We start from the raw sequence: 15,499 nt of genomic DNA, 5'->3' as shown, positions 1-15,499 counted from the left end.
AGAGGTGTCAATAAGACGCCCCAATTACTATCCCCATAGTCATATCGTATACAAACACAGACTCACAGAAAAAAGTCCTTTAATTGAAGGAATGACAGACTTCTTTAATAAATCTTAATTAAACCATACATACGACATAGTCCAGTCCACTGACGCCATTGTTTTCTGCAAGAGAATTAAAATAGAAAACAACAATATCCCTCACCTTTCCGCAGAGAAGATGATAATCCATTTGTTCCACGACGGGTCTAACTCTGCTACATCTAGATGGCAAGCTGCATGATGCGACCATACAGCCTGCTATCCAGCAGAGACACACAGCAGCGTGTGCTCAGTGTCTCCCTGTGAACTCCAATTTCCTGTCTGACGGCACCAGTATTTTAAAGCAATTTTTTTCATTGTTATTAACCCCTTTACGACATATGACGTATACATACATCATATGTTGTGTCTCCCCCTTAGATGTGGGCTCTTGTGCTGAGCCCGCATTTCTTTTCCAGCACATCACAAAGTGCCCCAACAGCAGCAAGTGGAATTGCAATCCACGCGCTGCTGTTAATATGTTAAATGCCCCTTTCAATCTCTGACAACATGATCGTGCCAGAAGCGGGTCACAAGCTGCGCCCATCGGTGCCCCTGTCACATGATCACGGGGTGCCTATGATCAGTGTGCAGGAGGCCCCCTTGGTTGCCATTGCCAATTTGCTGAGCGCTGCCCCGTGGCTGAATCCCTGCTATGTGTAGCACAAGCAATCAGAAGATCGCAGCTTGAAATCTCAGAAGTAGTGTTGAGCATTCCGTACTGCAAGTATCGGGTATCGGCCGATACTTGCTGTATCGGAATTCCGATACCGAGATCCGATATTTTTGTGATATCGGGTATCGGTATCGAAACAACATTAATGTAAAAATGTGTAAAAGAGAGAATTAAAATAAAAAATATTGCTATACTCACCTCTCCGACGCAGCCTGCACCTTACCGAGGGAAGCGGCAGCGTTCTTTGTTTAAAATTCGCGCTTTTCTTTCCTTTACGTGAGTCCCGGCTTGTGATTGGTTGCGTGCCGCCCATGTGACCGGGACGCAACCAATCACAGCAAGCCGTGACGTAATTTCAGGTCCTTCAGGATTTTAAAATTACGTTCCGGCGTTGTGATTGGTTGCGTCGCAGTCACATGGGCGACGCAACCAATCACAGCAAGCCGTGACGTAATTTCAGGTCCTTAAGGATTTTAAAATTACGTCCCGGCTTTGTGATTGGTTGCGTCGCAGTCACATGGGAGACGCAACCAATCACAAGCCGTGACGTCACGGGAGGCTGGACACGCGCGCATTTTAAAATGGGCGCGTGTCCAGCCTCCCGTGACGTCCCGGCTTGTGATTGGTTGCGCCGCGATCAACCAATCACAAGCCGGGAGGCTGGACACGCGCGCATTTTAAAATTTTAAAATGCGCGCGTGTCCAGCCTCCCGGCTTGTGATTGGTTGACCGCGGCGCAACCAATCACAAGCCGGGACGTCACGGGAGGCTGGACACGCGCCCATTTTAAAAAGCGCGCGTGTCCAGCCTCCCGTGACGTCACGGCTTGTGATTGGTTAATGGCGGCCATGTTGCCGGGACGCGGACCAATCACAGCAAGCCGTGATGTAATTTCGTCACGGCTTGCTGTGATTGGTCCGCGTCCCGGCAACATGGCGCCGTGACCAATCATAAGCCGGGACGTCACTGGAGGCTGGACACGCGCGCTTTTTAAAAAGCGCGCGTGTCCAGCCTCCCGTGACGTCACGGCTTGTGATTGGTTAATGGCGGCCATGTTGCCGGGACGCGGACCAATCACAGCAAGCCGTGACGTAATTTCGTCACGGCTTGCTGTGATTGGTCCGCGTCCCGGCAACATGGCCGCCCTGACCAATCACAAGCCGGGACTTCACGTAACCAAGTAAAAGCGCGAATTTTAAACAAACAACGCTGCCGGTTCCCTCGCTGAGGTCCAGGCTGCGTCGGACAGGTGAGTATAGCGATATTTTTTATTTTAATTCTTTCTTTTACACATTTATATGGATCCCAGGGCCTGAAGGAGAGTTTCCTCTCCTTCAGACCCTGGGAACCATCAGGAATACCGTCCGATACTTGAGTCCCATTGACTTGTATTGGTATCGGGTATCGGATTGGATCCGATACTTTGCCGGTATCGGCCGATACTTTCCGATACCGATACTTTCAAGTATCGGACGGTATCGCTCAACACTACTCAGAAGTAAACTACACTGTGTTCCAAATTATTATGCAAATCATATTTCCTCATATTTTCTCCAAATTACCTATCTGAATTGCAGTCATTGTTATTTTCCTGTCATCTACTATTCTCGTATAATTGCAATGTTTTGGAACAAACTGCCTATGAAAACAGTATCTTTTAAAAAAAAAAAAAAAACACTCAAAATGCATGTTCCGAATTATTATGCACAGCAGAGTTTTCAACCTTTTTTTTTTATTTTGAACAAAAAAACGGTCAATTGTGAAGTTATAAGCATTATCAGCTTATTACAAAATGAAATCAAACAGTTTTCAAGTGAAAACTTTATTCTAGGTGATATTACATTTGCACGTAGGACCCCTTGTTCAAAAGAAGCTTCTGAACTCTCTCGTCCATTGAATTTGTCAGTTTTTGGATGGTTTCTGCTTCAATTGTTTTGCATGTGGACAGAATACCCTCCCAGAGCTGTTGCTTAGATGTGAACTGCCTCCCGCCATCATAGACACTCCTTTTGATGATGCTCCAGAGGTTCTCAATGGGGTTGAGGTCAGGGGAAGATGGTGGCCACACCATAAGTTTGTCCTCTTTTATGCCCATAGCAGCCAGAGATGCAGATGTGTTTTTTGCAGCATGAGATGGTGCATTATCATGCATGAAAATGATCTTGCTGCGGAAAGCACAGTTCTTCCTCTTGAACCATGGCAGGAAGTGTTGTTTTAGAAACTCCACATAGATTATGGAGTTCATCTTTACCCCTTCAGGGATCATAAAGGGGCCGACAATCTCTCTCCCCATGATTCCAGCCCAAAACATTACTCCACCTCCTCCTTGTTGGTGCCTTAGCTGTGTTTTCATGGGGTGTCCATCAACCAGCCATCCTCCACTCCATCCATCTGGACCATCGGGCGTTGCACGGCACTCATCGGTGAACAAAACAGTTTGGAAGTCAGTCTTCATGTATCGTTTGGCCCACTGGAGCCATTTCTGCTTGTGTGCAGTGGATAGAGGTGGTAGACAGGATGGCTTACGCACAGCTGCAAACCTCTGAAGGACCCTGTATCTTGTTGTTCTGGGGACGTTGGAGGCACCAGCAGCTTCAAAAAGTTGTCTGCTGCTATGACAAGGCATTTTTGCAGCTGCTCTTTTAACCTTACGCAATTGCCTGTTGGAAAGAGTCCTCAATTTTCCCTTATCAGCATGCACACGTGTGTGCTGGGAATCAGCCACATACTTCTTGATTGTGCGATGATCACGATGAAGTGTCTTGGCAATGTTGATTGTAGTCATGCCTTGACCTAAATACTCCACAATTTGTTGCTTCTCAGCAGCCGACACATCCTTTTTCTTTCCCATTTTGGCAAAAAATGTAGGCTGCTTAATAATGTGGAACAGCCTTCTTAAGTAGTCTTGCCTTTATTTGGACACACCTGCCAAACTAATTAGCACAGGTATCTGCAATTGCTTTCAGTGATATAAAGAGCCCTGACACACATCACCATCAATGAGTTTAAATGACAAACAAAAAAATTCTAACCTTATCACTCCTAAACTCTTTGTGCATAATAATTTGGAACACAGTGTAGTGAAGAAAGTAAAAAGTGTAAAAAAAAAAAAAAAAAAAATTTAATTACAAAAATGCTAAACTTTAAGTCACACCTTTTTTACCCCATTCAAAATAAAACAATAAAACATTATTAAAAATGCACATATTTGGTATTGCCGCATTCAAAAACTCCCAATCTATCAAAATATAAAAAGAATTAAACCAATCGGTAAACGGAATAACCAGAAAAAAATAAAAAATACCAGAATTAAGGTTTTTTTGGTCGCTGCATCATGGCAATAAAATACAATTAGCAGGCGATCAAAAGATCGTAGCCAACTAGTCCTGCTACTGGCTCCCAAAAAATAAGCCCTCACCCAGTCAAATATCCTTAAAAATAGAGACATTACAGATGTCAGAAAATAGCGCCGTTATTTTTATTTTTTTAGCGAACTTTGGAATTTTTTTTCACTACATACCGTATTTTTCAGGTTATAAGGCTATGTGCACACATTACAGATTTTGATGTGTTTCCGCAGCGTTTTCGGACATACGAAATTGCATCCAATCCGCAGTGTAGTGCACAAGCAATGTTAGTCAATGGGAAATTGACAATTGGTGTGGACATGCAATTTCTGCAGCGTTTCTGCACCCATTGACTACCATTGTGTCATGCAAATCCTCAGCAAAACCGCAGGTTTAAAAAGATCTGTGGTTTTGCTGCGGAGTTGGGTGTGAGAAACGCTGCAGATAGGGAGGAGGAAGAGTGTGTGGGCGGAGACTCTGTACTTGGGAACGCAGGACTGACAGGTATATATACGACTCATTCTTTTATCTCCCATATGATTCCCATATATCCTCTAATCAGTGGTGTGCATTGGCAATCTTGTATTGCATGAGTGGACACATCTATGTGTGGTGTAGTTCCTCCCCTTCTTTCCTTGCTTATATTTGCACATATTGCTTGCCACTTTTCTTTGTATATTGCTATATAGCACATGCATATACAGTATATTGTTAGCACATGCACTTTAGTTTATCTTTTTTAATTGATTCTAGCACCTTCTTCCATCCACATTTGTATATCACATATACACATATATGAGCATTTATAATATGCACACCATTATATGTTTTTGATAGAAGATTATGGGATTGTCTATTTTTTTTTGCCTATATTGAATTTTATCCTGTCTATCCTTTACACATTTTAAATTCTTTTATATATATTCCAAGTACGCGCAATGCTGTGCCGCTGCTGCCATACTAATATAATAAAGGCTTATTCTATATCAGCACCATTTTTCTTTTTTGTGGCCTTTTATAATAATGTATATATATATATTTTATATTGCTATATATTTATTTGCTAGGCTTGTGGGTCCAGGTAATGGTCTTTTGATTTTCCTCAGAATAAAGCGATGCAAAAATAATTATTTTTTCTATAAAATAGTCTTTATCGTATAAAAGCGCAAAACATAAAAAAAATGATATAAATGAGTTAACGCTGTAATCGTACTGACCCGAAGAATAAAACTGCTTTATCCATTTTACCAAACGCGGAACGGTATATACGCCCCCCCCCCCCCAAAGGAAATTCATGAATAGCTGGTTTTTGGTCATTCTGCCTCACAAAAATCAGAATAAAAAGCGATCAAAAAATGTCACGTGCCCGAAAATGTTACCAATAAAAACGTCAACTCATCCCGCAAAAAACAAGACCTCACATGACTCTGTGGACCAAAATATGGAAAAAATGTTTGCAATAAAAAGCGTCTTTTAGTGTGTGACGGCTGCCAATCATAAAAATCCGCTAAAAAACCCGCTATAAAAGTAAATCAAACCCCCCTTCATCACCCCCTTAGTTAGGGAAAAGTAAAAAAATTTAAAAAATGTATTTCCATTTTCCCATTAGGGTTAGGGCTAGGGTTAGGGTTGGGGCTAGGGTTAGGGCTACAGTTAGGGTTGGGGCTAAAGTTACGGTTAGGGTTGGGGCTAAAGTTAGGGTTAGGGTTGGGGCTAAAGTTAGGGTTTGGATTACATTTACGGTTGGGATTAGGGTTCGGGGTGTGTCAGGATTAGGGGTGTGGTTAGGGTTACCGTTGAGATTAGGGTTAGGGGTGTGTTTGGATTAGGGTTTCAGTTATAATTGGGGGGTTTCCACTGTTTAGGCACATCAGGGGCTCTCCAAACGCGACATTGCGTTCGATCTCAATTCCAGCCAATTCTGCGTTGAAAAACTAAAACAGTGCTCCTTCCCTTCCGAGCTCTCCCGTGCGCCCATACAGGGGTTTACCCCAACATATGGGGTATCAGCGTACTCAGGACACATTGAACAACAACTTTTGGGGTCCAATTTCTCCTGTTACCCTTGGGAAAATATAAAACTGGGGGCTAAAATATAATTTTTGTGGAAAAAAAAGGATTTTTTATTTTCACGCCTCTGCATTATAAACTGTAGTGAAACACTTGGGTGTTCAAAGTTCTCACAGCACATCTAGATAAGTTCCATGGGGGGTCTAGTTTCCAATATGGGGTCACTTGGGGGTTTTTACTGTTTAGTTACATCAGGGGCTCTGCAAATGCAACGTGACGCCTGCAGACCAATCCATCTAAGTCTGCATTCCAAGTGGCGCTCCTTCCCTTCCGAGCTCTGCCATGTGCCCAGACGGTGGTTCCCCCCACATTTTGGGTATCAACGTACTCAAGACAAATTGGAGAACAACTTTTGGGGTCCAATTTCTCCTGTTACCCTTGGGAAAATACAAAACTGGGGGCTAAAAAATAATTTTTGTGGGAAAAAAACTTTTTTTTCTATTTTTACGGCTCTACATTATAAACTTCTGTGAATCACTTAATGGGTCAAAGTGCTCACCACACATCTAGATAAGTTCCTTAGGGGGTCTACTTTCCAAAATGGTGTCACTTGTGGGGGGTTTCAATGTTTAGGCACATCAGTGGCTCTCCAAACACAACATGGCGTCCCATCTCAATTCCTGTCAATTCTGCATTGTAAAGTCAAACGGCGCTCCTTCCCTTCTGAGCTCTCCCTTGCGCCCAAACATTGGTTTACCCCCACATATGGGGTATCGGCGTACTCTGGACCCCAAAAGTTGTTGTACAATTTGTCCTATTTCTTCTCTTACCCTTGGGAAAATAAAAAATTGGGGGCGAAAATATCATTTTTGTGAAAAAATATAATTTTTTATTTTTACGGCTCTGTATTATAAACTTCTGTGAATCACTTAATGGGTCAAAGTGCTCACCACACATCTAGATAAGTTCCTTAGGGGGTCTACTTTCCAAAATGGTGTCACTTGTGGGGGGTTTCAATGTTTAGGCACATCAGTGGCTCTCCAAACGCAACATGGCGTCCCATCTCAATTCCAGTCAATTTTGCATTGAAAAGTCAAATGGTGCTCCTTCGCTTCCGAGCTCTGCCATGCGCCCAAACAGTGGTTTACCCCCACATATGGAGTATTCAGGACAAATTGTACAACAAGGTTTGGTGTCCATTTTCTCCTGTTACCCTTGGTAAAATAAAACAAATTGGAGCTGAAGTAAATTTTTTGTGAAAAAAAGTTAAATGTTCATTTTTATTTAAACATTCCAAAAATTCCTGTGAAACACCTGAAGGGTTAATAAACTTCTTGAATGTGGTTTTGAGCACCTTGAGGGGTGCAGTTTTTAGAATGGTGTCACTTTTGGTTATTTTCTATCATATAGACCCCTAAAAATGACTTCAAATGAGATGTGGTCCCTAAAAAAAAATGGTGTTGTAAAAATGAGAAATTGCTGGTCAACTTTTAACCCTTATAACTCCCTAACAAAATAAAATTTTGGTTCCAAAATTTTGCTCATGTAAAGTAGACACATGGGAAATGTTACATATTAAGTATTTTTTGTGACATATCACTGTGATTTAATTGCATAAAAATTCAAAGTTGGAAAATTGCGAAATCTTCAAAATTTTTGCCAAATTTCCGTTTTTTTCACAAATAAACACAGGTATTATCAAAGAAATTTTACCACTATCATGAAGTACAATATGTCACGAGAAAACAATGTCAGAATCACCGGCATCCGTTGAAGCGTTCCAGAGTTATAACCTCATAAAGTGACAGTGGTCAGAATTGTAAAAATTGGCCAGGTCATTAACGTGCAAACCACCATTGGGGGTAAAGGGGTTAAATAATAGATCTTTATGTAGCCTACAAAAACGCATACAATCCGCATGAAAATCCGCATAAAAATTGCACCAAAAACTCATCAAATCCACGTGGATTTTTACCTGCGTTTTCTGCCAAGAGATGTAGAATCTGCATAGAAAATTCCACAGGCAAATCTGCAACGTGTGCACATACCCTAAGACGCTCCGGATTATAATATTAGACGCACCCCAAATTTTGAGAAGAAAAATAGGAAAAAAAAAATTTTTTTTATAAAATGGTTGTGCTTCTTATAATCCATGCGTCTTATTGCTTACTGGGGGTAAGCAGGGTCCCAGGGTCGCTTCTGGAGGAGGCAGGAGTGAGATGATGTTGCAGGCCGCAGGCTGGGATGAGGGGGTGTTTTGATGTGCAGCGCGTCGCTTCGGGTGTCCTGTGGTTCTGCTGGTGTCCGGTGCTGCGTGGGGCTCTGCCGACTATTTGTGAAAGGCCAGAAACCCCCACAGCACAGCCGGACACCCATGCAACACCACTGGTCACCCCTTCATCCCAGCCTGCAGCAATGGTATCGGTAAGGTATATCCACATTATAAGATGCACCCCCATTTTCCCCCCAAATTTGGGGGAAAAAAAGTGTGACTTCTAATCTGAAAAATACGGTAGATAAAAAGAACCTACATGTGTTTGGTATCTGCAAACTTGTAATGACCTAGAGAATCATAATGGCAGGTCGGTTTTAGCATCTAATGAGCAAGGTAAAAATTGTGGCATTGCACTTTTTTTGCAATTTTACTGAACTTGGAATTTTTTTCCCCATTTTCTTGTTCATTTTATGGTAAAATCAATGGTGTCATTCATATGTACAACTCGTCCTTCAAAAAAGAAACCCTCACATGGCCATATTGACGGAAAAATAAAAAAGTTATGGCTCTGGGAAGAAAGGGAGAGAAAAACAAAAAAATTGAAAATGGCCCGGGGGTGAAGGGATTAATATACAGGGTGGGCCACCCATTTATAAGGATAAACCTGGGTGGGCCATGTATTTGTATAAACCTAAATAAAATGGGAATGGTTGATGATATCAACTTCCTGTTTGTGGCACATTAGTATATGGGAGGGGGAAAGCTTTTCAAGATGGGTGTGACCATGTCGGCCATTTTGAAGTCGGCCATTTTGGATGCAACTTCATAAATGGCCCACCCAGGTGTATCCATATAAATGGCCCACCCTGTAGAAACATTTATATACTACAAAATATAATTAGTGTAAATGCCACTTATGTTCCTTTCTTCAACATACAGTAAAAATAAAAAACATAACAAAAAGACATATGAAAACACTACACTATCAAAGCTCTGGTTTCCTATTTACTTTATAAAGATTTTGAATATAAACCATTAGCTATAAAATGTACATAGCCTGTCAAAATAGCATTTTTAGACTGTATGGATCTCTGAATGATAAAAACAAGCTTTCTCCCTCTAAATCTCTAGATGGTTTTCTGCTTTTATACACACAGAACCATCCTAGCAACACCTACGGTAATTCATTTGCCGACTGGCTAATGCAACAATCACCTCACCTTTTATCAGCCTATAATTTTATAAGTTATATTCCTCTAAAAATAAACCGTAGCACTTTTGCACATATTCGAATATTGCATTTTTTGATAAACAACCTGCTGGTATTTTCTGAATTTAAATCTAAATATTTCTCATCATTTTTATGCTATATTTTCCCTTTTAAATAAAAAATATTCAGTTAGATATATAAAAGTGCCAATGCATTTTTTGGTTGAAAATGAACAGGAAGAGTTGACAACAGCCTTTACATTTTTTTTAAGGTTGTGCAGGTGATTCGTGGACCCTCTGTGTCATTGGGCCAGGCTTACCTAGGAGAGGCCCAGCTAAGCTTCTACCTGGTGTTCACTGGAGCTCCTGCTGGTGGAGTCAGGTTTGAGGTGCAGGTAGCCATGAGTTACCATTCCTAGTCATTCCCCAGTAGTACTGCAGCTGCTGAGCATGCCGATACCCAATATGTGTGGGAAAACCACTGTTTGGGTGCATGGTAGGGCTCAGAAGGGAAGGAATACCATTTGACTTTTTCAATGTAAAATTTGCTGGCACAATTAGTGGACTTCATGTCATGATTGTTAAGCCCCTGATGTACCTAAACAGTGGAAACCCCCCACAAATGACACCTGGGGAACTTATCTAGATGTTGATTATGCACTTTGAACCCCCAGGTGCCTCACAGAAGTTTATAATGTTGAGTCGTGAAAATAAAAAAAAATCTAATTTTTCCCACATAAACGTTTTTTAGCTCCAAAATTTGCATTTTAAGGAGGGTAACAGGATAAATTTCACCATACAATTTGTTGTGCAATTTCTCATGGGCATGCCGGTAGCCCATATGTGGGTGAAAACCACTGTTTGGGCGCACAGCAGGGCTCGGAAGGGAAAAAGAGATATTCGACTTTTTGAATGTAAAATTTGCTGGCATAATTAGTAGATGCCATCTCATGTTTGGAGAGCCCCTGATGTACCTAAACAGTGAAAAATCCCCTCAAGTGACACCATTTGGGCACCTTGAAACCTCTGATGCTTCACAGAAGTTTATAACGTTGAGCCGTGAGAATAAAAAAATCACATTTTTCCCACAAAAATGTTTTTTAGCCCTTTGGGAATTTATTTACCGGTGTAGTGACGATTTTGACTCCATGGGTGTTTTCCAGAAACAAGCAGTAGTGGATGTTGCTGAGTGAAAAGTCCAAACTGCCACTGTAGTAACCAATATTATGAAGTGACCAGTACATTAGACCAGTACGTTGTAGTGACCAGTACATTATACCCAGCTCGCGCTTCTAGAGACACGGACCCATAAATTAGGCAAGCTCTCATCACTACAGAAATACCAATCATGTGGGCGCTAAATGTGGTTTAGATGCAATGGGGCTCAGAAGGGAGGGGGGCATTTGGATTTGGGAGCTCAGAATTTGCAGAATTTCTTTTGAGGTTGAGGAGTCATTACGCTTTTCCATAGCCTTTGTGCTACCAGTAATATACTGTAGAAGCCCCCTATATTTCTGTTAACAGATAATGTATCTGAGTGGAGACTTGTTTTTTTGTGGATTGAGTTGAAGCTTTTATTGGGAACATTTTACATAATATCTCAGTGACATGATTCAGATGAAACCCCCGAAGGATCCATTCACTATAAGGAGGCAGCAGAGTTACTCTGGACTCTGTTTCGCCTCTTTTGTCCTTTTCAGAAGTACTCAAAATTGTGGTCAACCGAGCTTTTACGCATGCCTACCAAGATGGAAATGGCCGAATTACAGGTTCTATGGCGTTCACAGTGACTCCATCTGCCTCATTATAGGGAATCTTCTGCTGGAGGTTCCGTCTGAATAATTTTTTTCAGATGTTTACCTGGAAACTCCAGTGTAAGCGCTCAGCACAGAGTGCAGGATCAATGTGAGCCGAGCCTTACTGCGATCTTTTGGAGGCATTGTGGTCAACTGAGCTTTTATGCATGCCTACCAAGATGGAAATGGCCGGATCACAGGTCCTGTGGCGTTCACAGTGACTTCATCTGCCTCTTTATAGGGAATCTTCTGCCAGGGGTTCGTCTGAATCACTTTTTTCAGATATTTACCTGGAAACTCCAGTGTAAGCGCTCAGCGCAGAGTGCAGGATCAATGTGAGTGAAGCCTTACTGCGATCTTTTGGAGGTATAATGAACAAATCAACAGCAGGTGAAGAATTGGTTTAAATTATTTTTTACGTCGTTCCTCGTTCGGTATAAGTGATCAGACGACTTTATTTTTTGAGTCGGTGCAATTACAGCGATACCAGATTTATATCAGGTTTTTATGTTTGGTTGCTGTCACACACTAAAAAATGCTTTTAATTGCAATAACTAGTTTTTGCATCACCATATTTAGACAGCTATAATTTTTCCATATTTCATCCAACATAGTCATGTTATGACTTATTTTTTGCAGGACGAGTTGATGTTTTTCGAGCACATTACATTTTTTGATCGCTTCCAATTACGATTTTTGGGACCTAGAATGAACAAAAAGCAGCATTTCAGGAATTGTTTTGGGGGGTTTTCCTTTACTGTTCCTGTAAAATTGAAAATACAGCTTAATTCTTTGGGTCAGTACGATTACAGCGATACTCCATTTACATCTTATTTATGTTTTGGCGCTTTTACACAGTAAAAACTAAAAGCTTTATGGCAACTTGTTTTATGTGGGAGAATAACTGTGCCATAGGCAGTGTCTGTCAGTCAAGATCTACCTGTGTAATATCACTTTTCTTATGCATTGCAGTGATGGTGCATTACAATGCATGAGACCAGTGATGAGACTAATAAAAGTTAATGCCTCATAGAGGGATTAAGTTTAAAAAAAAAAATGAGAGAAAATGAAGAGAATTGAAAACATTATTTAAAAAAAACACAGAAAATAAAATATTACACAAATAAATATACGTTTAGGTGAAAATAAAAATAAGCAAAAAAGGTCACACATTTGGTATAGCTACATCCAGAATGACAAAATCTATAAAATTGTTATATCCCCTACAGTCAATTCCGTAAAACAAAAAAAAAGTGGCAAAAAACTATGCTTTTTCATCATACGGCTGGAAAACCAGTGGAATAGAAAACGATCAAAAAGATTATAAATAAAAATGGTATTGCTGAAAGCGGCATCTTGTCCCGCAAAACAGAAGCCTGCATACAGCTCCGTCATCCACTGGAGAAATAAAAAAAATCTACAGCTCTCAGAATATAGCAACAACAAAAAAAAAATTCTATTAAATTGTTTTTATTGTGTGAAAAGGACAAAATGGATATATCAAAATATATAGATATATCAAAATATATAAATATGGTAATGATACTGACCCGTTGAATAAAGATGCCTTATCACTTTTACCACACGGTGAACGGCATTAAAAAAAAAAATCCTAACTGCTGGTTTTTGTTCATTCTGCCTCCCAAAAATCAGTATAAAAAGCAATCAAAAAATGTTATGTTCCCAAAAATTGAACCACTAAAAACGTCAACTCGACACTCAAAAAACAAGCCCTCACATGACTCTGTCTGCAGAAATATAGAAAAATTATAGCTCTCAAAGTATGGTGACGTAAAAACTTTATTTTGTAAAAAACAAAAGCGTCTTTTAGTGTCTCATATCAGCCAAATATGAAAAATCTATATAAATCTGGTAATCGCACCAACCCCAACTGTAAATTAGTCTAGTCACTTATACCGCACGAGGAATGGCATAAAAAAATAAATAAAAGCAATTATTCACCTATTGATGATTTGTTCACTCTGCCCCCCAAAGATCGCAGTAATGTTTGGCTCACATTTATCTGGCTTCCAACACTGAGCGCTTACATCGGGATTTCCAGGTAAATCTATGAAATATGTGATTCAGATAGATCCCCCAAATGGGAGATTCCCTATAATGAGGCAGATACAGGCACTGTGAATGCTATCTGGCCTGTGATCCGGTGATGCCCGTCTTTTTAGGCATGCATAAAAGCACGGTCAGCCACAGTGTTGTGCACCTCTGAAAAGCTGGATGCCACTAAACAGAAGCCAGAGGGTCCAGAGTTTCTCTGCTACCTCAATAGTGATTGTATACCTTGGGGGTTTCATCCAAATCATGTATTTTGTAGATTTTTATGCAAATTGTCTCTTCAGAGAGGAAGAGGGCTAGAATTCTAGTGCCACTTATAGGAAGTAGCGATCCTAAAAGTCAATGATGACCGTTTAACAAGCCTTGTCACATGACTTGGGATAAAAGTCAAAACCAGAATTTCAGTTTGCAGACACTGTGTTTTGGGGTACTGGCCCTCGTCAGTGCAAATTGTGAGATCTGGATCTCTGTTACACCAGACGTCCTTACCCATGTGTGGCAAGAACTTGACTATCGTGTGGATGTGTGTAGGGCAATAAATGGAGCCCACTTCGAACTGCACTGAATGGGTATGAAACTGGGGAGTTATTTTATTTGGAGCAGATTTCACATTTCTATCGATTTTTGTTGCTTTCCGGTGACTGGTCAAAAGTGCACCATGACTTTAAGGACACACTGTAGACATTTATGGATTTAAAACCTGAAAATTACAAAATTTATTTAGCATGTTTCTTGTCATTTATTTTTTGTAGGTTCCTAGAAGATCTTGGCTTTAACAAAGAAGATATTTTTGTGTTCACAGAGTAACTGTTCTCATTGATCCATTTGTGATCAGCTGCTGATAGAAATATTTATATATCTTTGATACCATTTACTATGCACAATGATCATCACAACAAGGATGAATAAAGTTGACACCTTTTTGCCTATACTTTCTTCAGGAAAATATACAGTTTCAAGTATCTTTTGTGTTTGGTGTTTTATTTGAAACAGAATATATAAAAAATTTTTACTGTAAATATCCTATATAATAAATAAACTTTGGGTACTATCAATGCACAGTTCGATTATTCAAAATGGAACACTGCTATCAAAATAAAGCAGCCTTGTGTTGTATTTTTTGTATCTTATATCCTTTGTGAATAGATTTTTAAATCCTTGTAAGCAGAGTTGCCAACTATCTATAATTCCAAGACAGGTTGTAAAAAAAAGAATACATCTGTGTGATTGCTTTGAGGCTTAAGAAACTTTTACGTATTGTTATGACTGTATTTACTTTTAACAATTCTCTGTGAATGCAGCTGATGTCTTCATATCAAAATAGACAACAGTATAGACATTTATCACATATAAATGTATTTATTATGGTTTTGTCCGTAAAAATTATTAACTGTCTGTAATTTTTTTTATTAGCTATCCAGAAATAGTAAAAAATCAAGTTGGCAACCCTGCTTGAAAGTTTATTTATTTTACATGCTTATATAACACAACACTTTACAGACATTAGCAACACTGTCCCCATTGGGCCTCACAATCTAGATTCCCTATCAGTATGTCTTTGGAGTGTGGAAGGAAATCGGAAGTTACCCACGGAAATGCGGGGAGAACATACAAACTCCTTGCAGATGTTGTCCTTGGTGTGGTTTGAACGCAGGACCCCAGGGGTGCAAGGCTGCAGTGCTAATCCCTGAAATAAAATGAATAAAATGGTGCCTATGAACAGGGCCGGCTCCAGGTTTTTGAGGGCCCCGGGCGAAAGAGTCTCAGTAGGCCCCCCCCCCCTTTAACACATACCACGATTCATGATTGCATATAACACAGCCATGTAGTATATAACACAGCCCACGTAGCATATAACAGCCATGTAGTATATAACACAGCCCACGTAGCATATAACACAGCCATGTAGTATATAACACAGCCCACGTAGTATATAACAGTCATGTAGTACATAGCACAGCCCACGTACCATATAACACCCCATATAGTATATAGCACAGCCACATAGTATATAACACGGCCCACGTAGTATATAGAACAGCCATGTAGTATATAGCACAGCCCATATAGTATATAGCACAGCCACATAGTA

The 15,499-nt window shown here is 40.3% G+C and overlaps 1 protein-coding gene across 2 annotated transcripts in view; it reads left to right on the top strand.

Moving 5' to 3' along the window:
- The window catches only part of CYB5R4 (cytochrome b5 reductase 4), a 389,372-nt gene extending 374,508 nt beyond the window's left edge, over positions 1 to 14,864 (top strand). Inside the window, exon 14 of one of the 2 annotated variants that reach the window (XM_077289796.1) lies at positions 14,160 to 14,864. In XM_077289796.1, coding sequence (XP_077145911.1) covers positions 14,160 to 14,214 — 55 coding nt within the window. In that variant the 3' untranslated portion in view covers positions 14,215 to 14,864. The remainder of the gene's footprint in view (positions 1 to 14,159) is intronic. The other variant, XM_077289795.1, reaches the window with a different exon arrangement.
- Positions 14,865 to 15,499: the final 635 nt, after the last annotated feature.

Source organism: Ranitomeya variabilis, chromosome 2, assembly GCF_051348905.1.
Source record: "Ranitomeya variabilis isolate aRanVar5 chromosome 2, aRanVar5.hap1, whole genome shotgun sequence".
Lineage (NCBI taxonomy): Eukaryota > Metazoa > Chordata > Amphibia > Anura > Dendrobatidae > Ranitomeya > Ranitomeya variabilis.
This window is presented reverse-complemented; position numbering and strand designations above follow the sequence as displayed.